This window comes from Alligator mississippiensis, chromosome 2 (assembly GCF_030867095.1).
Source record: "Alligator mississippiensis isolate rAllMis1 chromosome 2, rAllMis1, whole genome shotgun sequence".
NCBI classification, from domain to species: Eukaryota; Metazoa; Chordata; order Crocodylia; family Alligatoridae; genus Alligator; species Alligator mississippiensis.
The window spans coordinates 176,087,650-176,103,453 of NC_081825.1; the positions used below are offsets into that span (position 1 = coordinate 176,087,650).

The window sequence follows — 15,804 nt, forward strand, 5'->3', positions numbered from 1 at the left end:
CCTCCTGGCTTCTTTCATTCAGCATGGCGTGACAGCTAGCCAGAGGGCCTGGAGCCAGGATCCTGCTTGCAGCATCCTGTCCCGGGCCTGGGTCTCCTTGTGTATTCACCCAAGCTGGTGCTGTGCTCTGATAGCCTTGAAGGCCTCACTCCTTACTGGGGAGGGCTGTGTTGTGTCCTGAGGAAACCACTCCCCCTCCTACTCCCCACAGGCACAGCCAGGATCCAAGCTAGAGCTGACTAAGCTACCCAAGCTGCCAGGACGGCCACCTGCTACGTGAGCTGCCAGGCACGCTGGGTACACAGTGAGCGCCACCGCTGCGTTCGCTCGCTATTTAAAGGGATGCTACTTCAGCCTTATCCACTACAGCCCTGGATGTGCCCGACAAGCAAGCATTGCCCAGCCAGGCATGTGCCCGGTGGAGCCAAGGGGGTGTGCGTGCACCCGGAGCAAAGCTGCTGTTGCCCAAAGGGGATGCCCGCAGCCCTCCACAGCCCCTGCTCGCCTCCCCTAAGACAGTGCTTTGCCCCCAATCTACTTGTCCATTCAAAATCGCCATGGGCTCTAAGGCCCTGCCGGTCAACTAGTTGCCCCCGCTATATGGGGGCTAAAGGATGAATGGTAGACAGCTCGCCATCAACCGGGCTTTCAGTGGGCACCGTGCAGGCAGCTGGGTCACCGCTGCCAGGCCCAGGGCAGAGGGGCAGCCCTGCCCGTCTGGGGCCACGTGCGGCAGGGAGCCGCCAGCGAGGGCAGGAAGAGCAGGTCCCGGTGGGGTGAAGAGAGCGGGGCAGGGGGAGCTGCGGCCCGGGCGGGCAGGGTGCCGCGGCCCCCCCGCGCTGGTCCCGGGGAGCCGCCCGCCGCAAGGGCCGCCCCGGGGGAGGTGCCTGGCGCTGCTGCCTCCCGGCGCTTCCTGGTGGAGGCGGCGGCAGGGACCGGCTGGAAAGTTTGTGGCCGCGGCGGGCGCTGCGGGTGCGGGGGCGCCGCGCATGGCGCTGGTCACCGTGCGCCGCTCCCCGGCGGGCGGCGGCCCCTCCACGCCGCCCGGCTCCAAGGTGAGTGCGGCCCGGCCCGGCCCGGCGCTGCAGCGGGGGGAGCTGAGCGGGGCGGGGCGGGGGTGCGCCCGCCGCTGCCTGAGGGGGCGCGAGGCGCGGGGGGCGCTGTCCGGCCCCGGGGCCCCGGCCGCGCCCGGCTCTATCTCCGCGCCCAGCCGGACGCTGTCGGCCGCCGCTTCTAACTTGTCATCCAGTTTCACAAGCCCGCACTTCCTCGCCCGGCTTCCCCTGCTATCAGCTCCCACACGCGCGCGCACACTGCCCCTTGCCACACACACACTCACCAGTGGCACCCCTCAAACACCAGCGCCTAGCTCAGGATGCCCCCCACTCTGGGGTACACCCCCCCCAGCCCCTTGTGATCCTTGCTCTGGGGCGTTAGCACCCCCATTCACACACACACACACACACACACATGCACATGCATGCAGCCCTGCCCTGTGTGGCCCCACCAGGTGCTTTAACACAAGGATTCACACCCCCAGCACCCCCCCACCCACATCCACTGCCCAGCGTGGTCCCACCCCCCGGGATTCACACCAGCATCTGCTCTGACACGTACACCCCCCGACCCATACACATACATCAGTAGCACCTCACACCAGGGCACTCACACTTCCAGCACCCCCCAGACACTCACACCCAGTTCAGGGGGACCCTTTGGGGGACTAACACAGGCATTCGCACCACCCCCCCCCAGCCCAGTGAGCTGCTTATTTTGGGGCGGTAGTACCCACCTTCACACACACAACACGCACTTGCACACATGCAACCCAACCCTGTGCAACTCCACCGGGTGCATTAACACAGGGATTCACACTCCCAGCACCCACCCACCCACACCCGCTGCCCAGTGTGATCCCACCCCTGGGGGATTAACACGAGCATTCACACCTACACCCAGTGTGATCTTTATTTTGGGACATTAGCACCAACATACACACACACACAGGCCCACCCTGCTACACAAGCCCATATAGCTCAGGCCTGATCGCTTTGGCTGCACCAGGCGCCCCTGGCCAGGAAGGGGCAGAGACATTTCTTATTTTTCTCCACGCTTAAAAAATGTCAAGAGGAAATAGTGGGCATGGGCTGGGAGACAGGAGTGAGGAGCGGGGAGGCCCTCGATATACAGGTTGAACCCAGGACCTTGGTACCTGCTCAGCCTCTGGTGCCTCCCACCTGCTGCTGGCTGGAGTTGATGCCAGAAGCAGGTAGGAGGCACCTTTTGAGCCTCTGGACCACATGCCCACATCCCTGCTGCAGTTGGCAATGGGAGGTCAGCCTGAGCCCAGATAGTGCCACTTTAGTTTCCTCTACAGGTGAATTGATCTTCTTGTGCTCTGCTAGGACCCTCCCAGTGCAGAGGTTTGGGGTGGGCTCCTGGCCCCCAGGGACGGAGTGACCCCAAGATGCTGCTGCACTGGGTGTCAGAGTTAAGGGCATTTGTGGAAGCTGTGCTGTGGTCTCCCACATCCTTCCCAGACCTGGCCTCACCAAAGCAACAGCCACACATCTGCTCCTGCTACCCCATCACCTCCACCTCTCAGGGGCAAGCCCTTTCTGGCAGGTAACCTCCACAGACTGAGCAGGGATTCCCCTGTGTGAAACCCATGCAGACACCAGGGGACACGGTGGTGCCAGCACTGAGGCCAGGGTGACAGTCTTTCCCTGCAGGGGGCAAAGAGGGGTGAGTGGTGGGATGGAGCAGATGTGGGGACTTGCAAGTAGCAGGGAACTGAATGCCCCTCCCCCCGGCTCCTGCCATGCCAGGTCTCTCCGGGCAAAGGTTCCCATTTTGTTGTGCTGCATGCTGCCTGTGAACTCAGTCCTGGGCTTCACAGAGTTTTTGGTTGGGAGTTTCTCTGGTTGTTGAAAGGAAAGCAAATGAGGCCATGCAGTGGGAATTCCTAGCTGTGCCTGTCCCTGGTTGGCTCTGGTGACCTGTTGTCACCTCTGGATCTAGGGCTCTAGTTTGTCACCCCCTGGAGTTATGGGAGCTAGCAAGGCCCACAGGCTGCCTGGCAAAGCAAGCAGTTGCTTGGGTTCTGGCTCTAGCTTCTATAACCAGGAGCTGCAGCACTCTGGCCAGCCCTGCCTCTCTAGAGTAGCCCTCTGGGTCACCCAGCTGGAATGGGTGGCACCAGGGGAGGCAGGAGTCAGTGAGCCTGGCACCCAGCTGTCTCAGCAGAGCCCTGTGCTACTAGCTTATGCCCACTGGTATGCGAGGTGCTGCTTGCATCATGTGGACCTATTTCTCACCCAGACCAGCTACCCTACCCTGTGCCCAATGAGAGTGTGATCCATGAACTCTGCTTCCTTTGCAGGATGAAGAAGTTTCCAGGAGGAGTCAGCTGCAGCGCCGGTGAGGAGCTGATCCACTCGCCTCCTTTACACTCCCCCTCCCATAACTGGTGGGGACTGGGACCCAGCCCCATGCCATCCCCAGGGAAGATGAGATGCAAGGCAGTGCTTAGCTGGGGACAGGTGCCAGCTGAGGATGCTGGGATCCCCTCAGCCCTGGATTCCTCCCTATATATATCTATATAGTTAGGTCCTGCCCATATCAAGGGGTTCTCTGCCCTGGCTGTGGGGTGGAAGCAGGTGCACCTCTTCCCCACCCCATGGAAGCCTGAATGCCCCCTTCCCTCTAGATTAACCTCAGAGCCCCATTATGAAGTGCACTTGCTCCAGTCAGTGTCACTGCTGCCCCCTGCTGCTGTGAACTGCTGCCCCGAGACTGACCATGTGTCTGTTAGTTTGCTGTCAGGCAACTGGGCTGCATTCTGGATGGTTGCTGCCTGCCTGCAGACTCGGGCACGTGCCTTGTTTTGTCTCACACCTATATTGTACCCCCCACGATCTCCCACCCCCACCTGTCTCCTGCAGGCAGAGCTTCGTCATGGTCAAAGGGGCCGCCCTGCTGCTGCAGGAGGATGAGAAGTTGGAGACGGTGTCGGAGATGTCACCCCCACCAGAGCAAATCCAGAACCAGACCCCAGGCCAGCAGGAGCAGCACCTGCACCTGATGATGAGGCTGCTACGGCCAGAGGATGCCATCTGCCTGGTGAGCCCAGGTGGCCAAGTGGCTGGGGCACTGGCTGCTTGGGGTAGATGAGGGACTCCCCATCTCTAGCCTTGTCCCACATGTTCACCACTTCCTGCTCCCAAAAAGTGGCCTCACCCAGCCTAGCCCAGCCCAGCCCAGCTTATCCCTGCCCTCAGCCCATCCAGCAAGTCTGTCTAGCTCAGCCCAGCCCAGCCCAGCCCAGCCCAGCAGGTGCAACCAGCCTAGTATACTCCACTCCATGCCAGACCAGTCTCTGTCCTGTTCTAGGCAGTTTCCAGCTAGTGCAGTGCATGGGGAGGGGGTCCCGGCTGTTTTCCAACTTCTCTCTGGGCTCCTGTTCTGCTGAGAGCAGCTCAGAACATCCAGGCAGCAGTGTGGCAGAACTGGCCTTAGCCAACCACCAGGGGCAGAAGGCATGGCCCTGAGCCAGCGGCTGAGCTCTGCAGCTGCAATCGAGACTCAAGGGGAGATGGTTGGGGAGGATTTGGTGGCTGAACAGGGGCCTCAGCCTGCCCTCTTGGGTCTCCCTCTGCTCCCATTCTTTGCCCCTGTTACTCTCTGCACCTGGTCCTGCCCCATCCCCAGCCCTTGTGGCCCAGCCTGACTCCCTCCCTGGCAGGCGCTGGGCTGCTGCTGCGTGACCATTGCCCAAGCATTACTCATTGTTTGCTATTACTGTCCCCTTCCCCCCCACATCCCTGGCACCAACCCAGCCTGAGCAAAGAATCATTAACCCCTCTTACAGCACAAGCACCTCCTCCCAGTCACATGGCACCAGAGGCTGAGGCAGGCTGGGGGGCAGGGGAGGGGGCATGGATCAGCACCCCCTGTGGGGGTGGACAGGGCTGAGCAGTACAGGGTCCAACCCCCTCCCTGATGTCACAGTGCCCCCTGCTGGCAGGGGGCTGGGCTGGCAGGATGGAGGTTGCGTGGGTGGATGGGTGGGTGGAGGCTGTGGAGGAGGGGACCTGTCTGTCTCTGGATTCTCCTTCTTCAGCAGGCACTTGGCCCAGAGCTGCAGCCAGTTCCCCATTTATGGCTGTGGGGCTCTCGCTCCCGTCTCCTGGGCTGGCAGCCAAAGCTGGCCATGCTGCCGGGCCTCAGCCCAGCCCTGGCCCTTGGGACTCACTGCAGGCAGTTTCCCAGAGCTGCTCGGAGCTGACCTCCCAGTCCCAGCTAGACTTGAGTCATGCTGCCCTCCACCCTGGGCACCCCTCTCTGGAGCCCAGGAGCCCATGTGCAGAAGTCACAGTCCCCTTACACCTCACAGGGAGAGCTGGGCAGTGCAGGGACCCAGCACCCATCTGTACTGCTCCTCTGCCACCAGGCACTGATCCTGGGCTGATAAACTACTGCCCAGCCAGCAGGCAGCGCTGTAGCATTAGGAGGGGCAGAGCCTGCATTGCCCAGACCTACCCTCTCCAGCAATAGGGTGAGACACCAGGGGAGGGGGCAAAGTCTGCCCTGCCTAACTCCACCCTTCCCAGCAGGGGGCACTATGACATTGGGGAGGGGGCAGAGCCTGCCCTGCCCAGCAGGGGGTGCTGTGACATCCAGGCAGCAATGAACCCCAGAGGGGCAGGTGTGAGTCTGGCTTTCCCCCTGCAGGCTGTGCGGCTGGAGTCAGCCCAGCCCCACCGGATCCGGTACCTGCTGGTCGTATCGATGGAGGAGAAAGAGGGTGAGAGCGAGACGGTGCTTCTGGGTGTGGACTTCCCTGAAGAGGGGTGAGGAGGAGGGAGAGGGGTGGCAGGGGAGGGGGGAGGTGGGGCAGGGGATAGGCTATGGGACAGAGGGAGGGGAATTTGGGGGCAGAACGACAGATGGGGGTGGGTGGCAAAAGCTGGGCGGGAGCAAGGCAGCAGGTGTAGGAGGGGTACTGTATGGGTTGCGGAGCAGAAGGGAGGGCATGGAGGGCCTGTGGGCTCTCAGCCCTGGTGACCTGGATGGGAGTGACATCAGGGGGTGGGGCAGGGAGCAGAACTCCAGAGGACCCTTGTTTGGGGGCACAGGAACCTCTTCTCTTTCCCCATACCCTATGGTCTGACTCTCTTCTCTCTGCCCCAGCTCCTCCAGTTGCACCCTGGGGATGGTGCTGCCCCTCTGGAGTGATGCCCAGGTCTTTCTTGATGGGGACGGGTAAGAGACTGTAACTCCCTGCCCTGCTTTCCCTGACCCCGCTCTTGCACATAGCACCCTGCTTGTCCAGTGAGACCCTGGCTTCAGAGAAGGAGATGCAAGTTCTGGATTTGTTGCTTGCATCCTTTCCTAGATGGTTCTTGCTACAGCGCAAGGGCTCCCTGCAACTCCCTAGGGTCACCAGACAACCCATCTAGCTCCTTTAGCTGCAGCCCCTCCAGCCCCCATGTACGAGGACACTGCATCCCAGTGAAATCCAGTGGCTGAATACTGTATTGCAGGGCTCTCTAACTTCTGAGTGATTTGGGGCTGCAGGCCTTTTGGCCACACTGCACTGGACACATGCCTCCCAGGCCGTATGCCATGCTTCATGGGCACCCCCAACTGCAATGCATTAGTGTCTGGCCACCATTTCATGAGCCACCACCCCATGCTCCACTATGCTATGCCATGTGGGACTCCACTACCCCACGGTGCCACACAGGGTCCCAGGTCCCTCCACCGGGCCTGGCTGCATCACTTTGTTCCACCATCGGGGTGGGGCAGGCAGAAGAAGCTGGAGGATAGAGTGAGGAACCCTGAGATGCTGATGGCAGCAGCAGGAATAATGGGGAGAGTGACACCTGGAGCCCAGGGGCCACCAGTTGGATAGCCCTGCTGTATTGCAAGTGGCCATGTGACTGTGGGTCATTCTTTGTGGGGACCTGAGCCCCAAGTGCAAGTGGAGGGGGAGGGGTTTCTGAAACAGGAGGAACTTGGGAGAATGCCGCCCCTCTTTTTCTCCCTCTATAGCATGGCTTATCTACATGGAGTGAGAGAGCCCGGCTTGGCATTCTGATCCGAAATACTGCACACTCTGTGCTCAGGAGTGTGATAGGGCTCACAGAGAGCCCCTGAAATTAGCACTGCCTGTTCTCTAGAGCCCATCCATGGAGGCTGATTGCCCTTCCTCCCCCTATCTGGCACCCCTGTCCTGGCTAACAGCCCCGTCAAAAAAATTCCTGCCCATCTGATTTCCCTGTGTCCCCAGGGGCTTCAGCGTGACATCCGGAGGGAAGACACGCATCTTCAAACCCATCTCCGTCCAGACCATGTGGTGAGTGACCTCCCACTGCCCATTGAACACAGCTAGTGGAAGCAGTAGGATGTGGGGGAGGTGGGGAGCAGCTGGGGTACAGGGCTGAAAGGAAGCAGCGGGCTGGGAGAAGGGTGGAATGTCATTGTAGCTAGGATCCCTACTAGGACAAAGGATTTGGGAAGGTGGAGCCCAATACTAGAGTCCTGTGGTGTGTGGTCAGTGTAATGGGTAGGTTTAAGGCCCATTCCTCCCCAGACACAGCAGAGGGCAGGGTTGGGCCCTATCTGGGGTCTCCCTCACCCATCTCTCAGGCAGGGCTGAGGTCCTGGCTCAAGTATTTTAGATGTGATTTAGTCTTTCTGTTTGTCCTTCCCCAGGTCAGTGCTACAGGTGCTGCACAAGGCATGCAATGATGCTATCCAGAACAACCACTTCCCTGGGGGCAGTGCATTGGGCTGGGCCGAGCGGTACCAGTGCACTGTGGCCTCAGAGCAGAGCTGCATCAACGAATGGCTGGCCATGTCTGACCTGGAGTCCGTGAGGCCAGACTCCTTCTGCTCTGACAAGTCAGTGCCAGACCCTCAAGGGCCACGTAAGGGGTGGGACCTCCATACTGTGTACCCCACCCCACAATGGAGCCCCACTTGTCCCCTGCCATCTGGGGGGCAGGCAACCCCTCCACCTCAGCATCCAATGGGGTTCCTTGATGAGGCGGGGCTGCAGCTGAGGTTAGCCAGTGCCACATGCTGATTGGCAGATATTGAGCTCCTTCCCCATTGCAAGAGCATCGGGATTTAATCCCCCCAACCCTTCCTGGGCAGTGAATTGGTTGGGCTGCTGAGGGGGCAGAGCTTGAAAGGGAGAGAGGAGGGTTACGGACAAGAAGATGAAGCCTGGGGCGAGCAGCACACCGACATCCCTCATGTTTATATGCCCCCAGGCCGACAGAGCGTGTGGTGACAGAGAAGATGATCCGAGCCAAGCTACGTGAGGTGATGGCCACTGCTGATCTGGAGAGTATCACTGCCAAAGAGGTGAGAGTAGGCGGACAGAGGGGCAAGGGGCTCGGATGGAAGATGGGACTTGGAATTAAGTAGGTCAAAAGAGGAAGAGTGCTCCAGCTCCCTACCACCACCACTGCCACCATGGGGCTGGAGCAAGGTATCCTAGCTCATTGGCTCCTCCCCATGGCAGATCCGTACCGAACTCGAGTGCCGCACTAACTGCAGCCTGGCTGAGTACAAGGAGTTCATTGACAATGAGATGTTACTCATCATGGCCCAGATGGACCGGCCTTCCAGGATCTTCGACCACCTCTACCTGGTGAGCAGGGTTGGCAACCCCAGATTTATTTTTTTTTACTTACAATCTGCAAACTTTTTACTGACAACCAAAATTTTTACTGACCTATGTTTTATGTAATATAGCTATAAGCCTTCTGCCAGGCCCTGGATGGCAATAACAAGGGCTGGGCTCAAATTTAGCAGTTTTTAACACTGACTTTCCTGGGAAAGAGAGAAACATGGGAAACCAGAAACCTACCTCACCCCCACACCCTGATATCCCTGACTGCACCCTGCATCCTGCTGCCCTCATCCAAGGCCACCACTCAAACTTTACCCCTGCTGGCCCAAGCAAGGAAGCACGAGCAGCACAGTTGTGCCTATCTGTGTATGCCCATGACAATGTGGGCATCAGGAACAGCCCTGAACCCAGTCAAGGGGTCTTCATCCCTCTGTATTCACCCTAATGCCTCTCTCTAGGGCTCTGAGTGGAATGCTGCCAACCTGGAGGAGCTGCAGCGCAACAGGTGTGTGCAGGCGGGGGTGGGCACAGAGATGTGGAGTCTGCATGGGGCTTGCACTTGAAACAGGGTATGTCTGTTGCCCTCTAATGGCTGGAGTGGGTATTGCAGTTTGGTCCTAGGGGCTGGATTCTTTTGTTCTGCTGATAGCAATCTCTCCCTGCAGAGTCAGACGTCAAAAGCCACCTTGTCTAGGCAGGGGCACCCACGTAGAGAGTTCAGGGCTGGTCCTCACCTCCTCCCTGAACAGGGCACACAGAAAATACCAGCCACAGCATTGGGTGGATTCTGTCCCCAGCCTGGACAGGGCTGATTGACCTGGGTTCTGTCCTTACCCCTTACACTTTGAACTACCCTTCCCTTTGTCCAGCCTTACCAAGGGGAGCAGTTCTGGGGTACAGCAGAGGAAAGCACATCTTTAGGATGCCTGCCACCCTGGGTGCCTGATGTGGGGGTCTCCAGGTGGGGGTGGAGTCTTCCTAATGCCCCCCATATATTTCAGAGTCACTCACATCTTGAACGTGACCCGTGAGATTGACAACTTCTTCCCTGCCCTGTTCACCTATATGAATGTACGGCTCTATGATGAAGAGGCCTCCCAGCTCCTGCCCCACTGGAAGGAGACATTTCGCTTCATCTCCGATGTCCGGTGAGCCTCCAGGGCCATGCACACCCTCACCTTCACAACTCCCAGCTGTGAGTCAGCCAGTCTCCCTTCCTGTGTCTGGCTGCACTGAGGGCTGGAAAATGGCAAAATGCCTTGTCTGCTACACAGGACATTGCAAAAGGGCAAGCACAGGAAAGATGTGTTCTAGGGCACGTGTGGGAAGAATCAGACATACCCTGGGGTATGTGTGGGCACCAGCATTGGAGCATTGCTGGGGTGACTGATAGCAGCACACTGCAGTCCTGCTGTCTATATGCTAGCGTAGTTACACATGGGACAACTTTAGAGGCTTTTGTTTTATCTGAATGAGTACAAGACAAACCAGAGCAAGTTCTTTCATACCATACACTGGTTTATTGGGATATTAGCAATTAGGCAAAACTACCGCTAGCAGCTACATACAGTAGAGAATACATAGACATGCTCACTATGGGGTGGTGAGGTCTCATATCCCTCAGAGTCTGTCCTCAGAGGTAAGGCAAATTTCAGACTCCCATATCTGTGCTTTTGTGGGACAAGTTTTATACAGTTGAGCAGTTTTATACCGTTCAGATTAAATTGTCTGTTTTCCCCCTCATTTTTCTGGGATAACTATCTCTTGGCCAATCCAGCAGGGAGCAGGGAAGTTCCTGAGCCGTGATGTGTTGTCCCTTACCTGGGGTTGTCTTACTGGCATGTGATGCAGTGATCACCAGCCTATGCTTCTTAGCTCACTTGACACAGATCTGCCCTCTCTCACACACTGGTCATTATGATGCAGGCTGAATCGCTTCTGGAATCAGTTTGTCTGTGAGGAAGAATGTAGTGACACATACACAGCATAGAGGAATTTAGGATATCTGAATCCCCAACGTTGTAATCTGTAATTACAGCATCTGAAATCTGGTTTGGCACACGCTCCCAGGCTGGTAGAGATGCCAGACCCAGTTCCCACCGGCATGTGTGTGTGATGGAGGGAGGGATTCCAGCAGCCAGACCCTAGCCCCTGCCTTACCAGCCCATGTCCTTCTCCACAGGAAGCAGAATGCGCGGGTGCTTGTGCACTGTAAGATGGGTGTGAGCCGTTCAGCTTCCACAGTGATCGCTTACGCCATGAAGGAGTACCAGTGGACGCTGGAGCAGGCCTACCGGCATGTACAGGAAAGACGTCCCATTGTGCACCCCAACCCCGGCTTCATGAAGCAGCTGGAGTTCTACCAGGGCATCCTGGATGCCAGGTAGCCAAACTGAAGCTGCCCAGCCCTGAAGGGGGCACTGAGACAGGAGGGAGGGGGCGGAGCCAGTGCTGCCCACCCTTGCTCTTCCCCAGCAGGGTGCCCTATGACATAATGGGAGGGGGTGGAGCCAAGGCTGCCCAGCCCCGCTTCCTGGAAGGGGGCACTGTGACATCGTGGGCTAGGGCAGAGCCAGCACTGCCCAGCCCTGCCATCTTCCCTAGTGTGGATGCTATGAGCCCTTGATGCCTGGCACTCACCCAGCCCCCTCTCTGCACAGCCGGCACAGCAGCCTCTGGGCGCAGAAGGCTGGGGATGCCCAATGGGAGGACACAGGGGATTCAAATGATGCCAGCAGTGACCTCTCAGCCAGCGACGAGAGCCCATTCCCTGAATCCCCCACCTCAGAGGAGGAGCCAGCCAAAACACCCACTTACTGCTTTCGACCCCTACGGGAGCCCCCCGATGAGCCTACCCAGTCCCCCCAGGAGGCTGCAGCAGGAGGCCATGCTGGCCTGGCGGCCCAGACCTCCACACATGAGGCAGAGGAGCTTGGTGGCTCGGATGACTCAGGAGCCGAGGAGGTGCGTAAGCACCTGGCTGCGTTGCAGTCACCTCAGTCCCCTGGCAGCCCACGCCGGCAGCGCATCAATCTGTACGCCATCATGAGGAGCATCAGTGAGATGGAGAGCCATGACACCCCATCCCCGCTGGAGGGCCCTGTTGAGGGGGAGGTATGGTGAGGGGCTGGGAGCATCAGGAGGGAAGGCAGGGTGCAAAGTACTGTTGTGGGGCAGCAAGCTAGTAAAAGATGCCATGGGCAAGATGCAGAGCCCTACCAGGGGATCACCGTGGGAGTGTGACAAAAGCACCCTGGAATAGAGGGTGGGAGAAAGCACTACTATGGAGTGCTGGGGAGAGAAGCAAGGCATGATCAAGGGGCACCACAGGGGTGTGGACGGGGGTGCCAAGAAATAAGGGCAGGATCAGGGCACCACTGGAGGGAGTCACAGGGGTGTGGAAGGGGGCACCATGGGGGAGGAAGCACAGCCAGAAGCTGCTTGAGGGGAAGTGAGTTAGGGAGGAGATATGAGGCCTGGCTCTCAAGTATGACCTGACTGCACTGCTTCTCTCTCTTCTGCTTGTGCAGATGTTTGCTGTCTCAGGAATCCAGTCCTCCAGAGGCAGCCCCCCATTGCAGCCTGATGCCTCCCTGCCCCCAGTGCCTCAGAGCCAGGAGGATCCTGGGGCTGGGGCAGGATCCAAGGTCCAGCGTCGCCAACAACGAGCCACAATGGACAAGGTGGGGGGCTGGCGGGGCCGGCACCGTGGCCGCAGGGCCTCCCGGAGCCACGGCCAACTATGCAAGCAGATGTCCTACCGCCCGGCGCCCGGCAAGGTGCACACAACTGTGCGGCACATGGAGGGCCCTGCCCCCGCAGCCCTGGACCCACCCCGGCGCCGTGCACCCCATGTGCAACACCGTCTCTCAGTGGCCCATCTCATAGACGCTGCCCTGGTGGTGAGCCGCACCAAAGAGTTCGAGGAGCGGCTGGGAGCCCCAGGGGAGGAGCCCATAAGCCCCACACCCTCTACCTGGGAGCCCCCACCTAAATCCTACGGCTTCATCTCCTCACGGCCACGAAGGATGGTACGACAGGCCAGTGTGGATGTAGACCCTGCTGCAAACGGTAGCCCTGCCCCTTGCCCCACCGCTGGAAGGGGCTCTGTCCCTGACAGTGACCCTGCTCCTGGCTCTGGCCCTGGCCATGACAGTGGCCTCACCCCTTCTCCTATCTCTGAATGTGGCCCTGCCCCTGACAGTAGCCCTACCTCTTCTCTCACTTCTGCAGGTGTCCCGGACAGTGCCCCAACCTGTTGCCATGCCCCTGGCAATATCTCCGTCCCTTGCCCTGACCCTGACAGTGGCCCAGCCCCTTGCCCCACCTCTGATGGCGTCCCCACCCCATAACAACATGGCCATGGCTACAGATGGTGCTGAGCCTGGGTATTACCAGGCAGGGGGAACTTTCAGTACCAGAGGGCATCAGCGCCAGTCATCCAAGGGGCAGTGCCAAGAGTGGAGCTGGTGTTTGTAGCCCCAACCCCAAGGCCTGGCTCCTTCATGGTCAATTGGGTGTGGCCCTGTGGGGGGACCCTCCTTCCACCCCTCACGAAGCCCCTCACCAAGCACAGCACTGCCCTGAACCCTGCACTGCAGCCCAGCAGGTGTTACCTGAGAGGTGGGGGGCACCACCTTTTCCACTGCCACCCTCCCCTTCATGCAACTCTTTGCTTGAGTACCACTGAAGCGCCGCTTGGGCAGGCAAGTCTGAGGTGCTCCCTCCCAACTCCCTGTGACCTGCGGGGAAAGGTTGGAGCTGGGAAGGGGTGATAGCCCTTGCCTCACCTTGCCTTATGCACAGACGTCGAGCCATTTCTCTCTGTGCCAACCTCACTCAGCCTGAGAATAAAGAGTTTATTCACTTTGCAGTTGGCTCTAGCCTCTCCCTCCCACCTTCCAGCAGGAGGCTCCTCTTCCCCTGGTGTCCCAGGATGAGACACCAGGCTGGGAGGCCCCTGCTGAAGCCCTGGGAGCCTGGGATCTGCCTTATTGTGGGGGGCTGGGGCTTGTGGGTAGTCACACTGTCCCATCTGCCCCTGCAGATTGATAGGAGTGGATGCTGAGGGCTGTTCATGCCAAATGGTGGAACAGATGATGGCACCCTGCAGCTGCCCCAGGAGAACAGCATAAAGTGGGGGTTACTCCTGTACAGGGAAAGGAAGGTGCTATTCCTCTGAAGGCATCTTCATACAGTTGTTAACTGCCGATACAAGAGAGTTTAATGGTACCGTAAAGCCTAAGGCATAGTGCAAGTACAGCACTAATCCCTAAGTCTCCTCACTCACCACCTGTGGATCTCAACACAGGAGGGGTGCACTGCACATGTGCGTTTGTGTAAATAGGCATCATCATTATCCCCATTTCAGCAATAGGGAAACCGAGGCAGGTGCCCTGTAGTGACTTGCCCAAGGTGACTCCGCAGGCTTGTGGCAGAACTAGGAATAGGACCCAGGTGGCCTGAGTTCCAACCCAGTTGTAATTATTTGTTTGGACCAATGGCGATGTGTAGGGGACTCATGGGGGGCACATATGCACCCCCTGAGAGTGCCGGTGTACCCGAGCACCACTTAGGCGATGGGCAGGGTGGGCAGGTGGGAGTGTCGGTGCCCCCCCTGCAAGCACCGGCCGATCACTGCAGCCACTCCCAGAAGCAGGATCGGCTGTGGGAGTTCCCCTGGGCAGGGAGATCAGCCATGGGGGATTTCCCCCCAGTTGGCAGGACTGGTCGCCGGGGAGAGGGCATAGACTGGTGCCCCCTGACTAAGGTGGCACCAGTTGCCCATGTTTGGAGCATGTCCCCAGTCACAGCTTATGACCCCCACACCACTCCCCACCTTCTTGTGCCAGGGGCTATACAAACAAAAGTGAGACCTCTGCCCCCTGGTGCTAGCAACCTGCAATAAGAGTGGTACAGGCAGGAGTCAGCAAGCCAGTGTGATGGGAACCAGTCTCTGCCCACTCTCACCTAGCCCCTAGCTAAACTGTGGAGAGGCATTGCAGAGACAAAGAAGAGCTTGTAGGGGACCATAAGGGGACTGGACATGTATGGATAGGGGACTTCTCCTTTGTGAGGGGTCACAGTGGAGGAGGTGCCTTCTTGGTGGTCTAATGTGGGTAACAGAGGTTTGAGCTGGTAGGAGGTGACCCCCCAAGGCTGAAGAGAGGCAGTGGGAGGCAGAGACAGCCCTTGACAGTGACCCCCAACAAGGAAAAGGAAAGGAGAGGCTGGAATGGGCACAAAGCAATGCAACTCCTGGCCTGCCCACATCTGTGCAGATGCAACCAGAAACAGCCATACTGAGGTATAGTGCCCCACGCCCCAGCCCACCTGCCTTACCCATCCATGCCCACTGTGGGCCTCAGAGAGGGTGGGCTCTTCTGCTCAGGGATCTTCAGCGTTGGCCTTGGACTCTGTGCCCTGTCTACAGGAGGAGGTGAAATTGCAGAACAGATGTGCCCAATTCTGCACCCCTTGCCTGCTCTGGAAAGTGCTTGTACTGGCATAATAAGCCATATGGCATATTTGCTTCCAGGTCTGAGGCAGCTGTGGGCCTCCCCAGAACCCTGGATGGAGGCCTGATTCTCCTCCACAGGCCCAGTATCCAGAACTGGATTGTCTCCTATGATGCACTGCAACAGGCATTCCCAGGATGCTTTCCAAGCAAGGAGGCTATGGTGCATCATGGAAGATTCAGTTCAGTCCTGCAGCAGATCCACTGAGGAGGATGAGAGCATGAGGCACCTGACTTGCAGTGCCCAATTGGGATTTCCCAGACTGACATTTTTGGGGGAGTCAAGCTTTGGTGGGGAACCTCCTGCATTCCCCAGCCTCTCCAACCAGCTCCAGTGGTTTCTCTTTACTGGTTCATGCAATGATGGGATGAAGCCTCTTGCTTTCCAAGCTGCATCAAACACAGCTATGCCACTTCCAAAGATGGTTGCGCTTGGAAACAATGTGAGAGACAAAGAAGGATAGGGTGGAGAAGGACAAGGTTGCCAGGAGTGGCGTGCAGTGTGTGGTACGTGGCAGCAGGTACTGGAGGCTCTAATTGCAATCAAATCCCATTGTGCAAGTACTGTACATTCACCTAGGGAGAGACAAGGCCTGCTCCGTGGAGCAAACAGTCAAAAGACGGGAAAGACTGATTCTTA

At 58.5% G+C, this 15,804-nt stretch overlaps 1 protein-coding gene across 1 annotated transcript; it reads left to right on the plus strand.

Annotated features, from left to right (window-relative positions):
- The first annotated feature begins 922 nt into the window (after nt 1-922).
- SSH3 (slingshot protein phosphatase 3) lies at nt 923-13,518 on the plus strand. Its single transcript, XM_059722461.1, has 14 exons — nt 923-1,055; nt 3,383-3,420; nt 3,945-4,122; nt 5,734-5,852; nt 6,193-6,264; nt 7,295-7,360; nt 7,720-7,908; nt 8,283-8,376; nt 8,537-8,665; nt 9,106-9,152; nt 9,649-9,795; nt 10,830-11,030; nt 11,308-11,761; nt 12,178-13,518. The coding sequence occupies exons 1-14, from the start codon at nt 990-992 to the stop codon at nt 12,997-12,999; spliced, it is 2,622 nt and encodes an 873-aa protein (XP_059578444.1). The 5' UTR covers nt 923-989; the 3' UTR covers nt 13,000-13,518.
- Nucleotides 13,519-15,804: the final 2,286 nt, after the last annotated feature.

Coding starts and splice junctions, on each gene's coding strand:
- SSH3 (XM_059722461.1), top strand. CDS start 990: ATGGCGCTGGTCACCGTGCGCCGCTCCCCGGCGGGCGGCGGCCCCTCC. Junction 9,153..9,648: donor GAGGAGCTGCAGCGCAACAG/GTGTGTGCAGGC, acceptor CATATATTTCAG/AGTCACTCACATCTTGAACG. Junction 11,031..11,307: donor CAGGGCATCCTGGATGCCAG/GTAGCCAAACTG, acceptor CTCTCTGCACAG/CCGGCACAGCAGCCTCTGGG.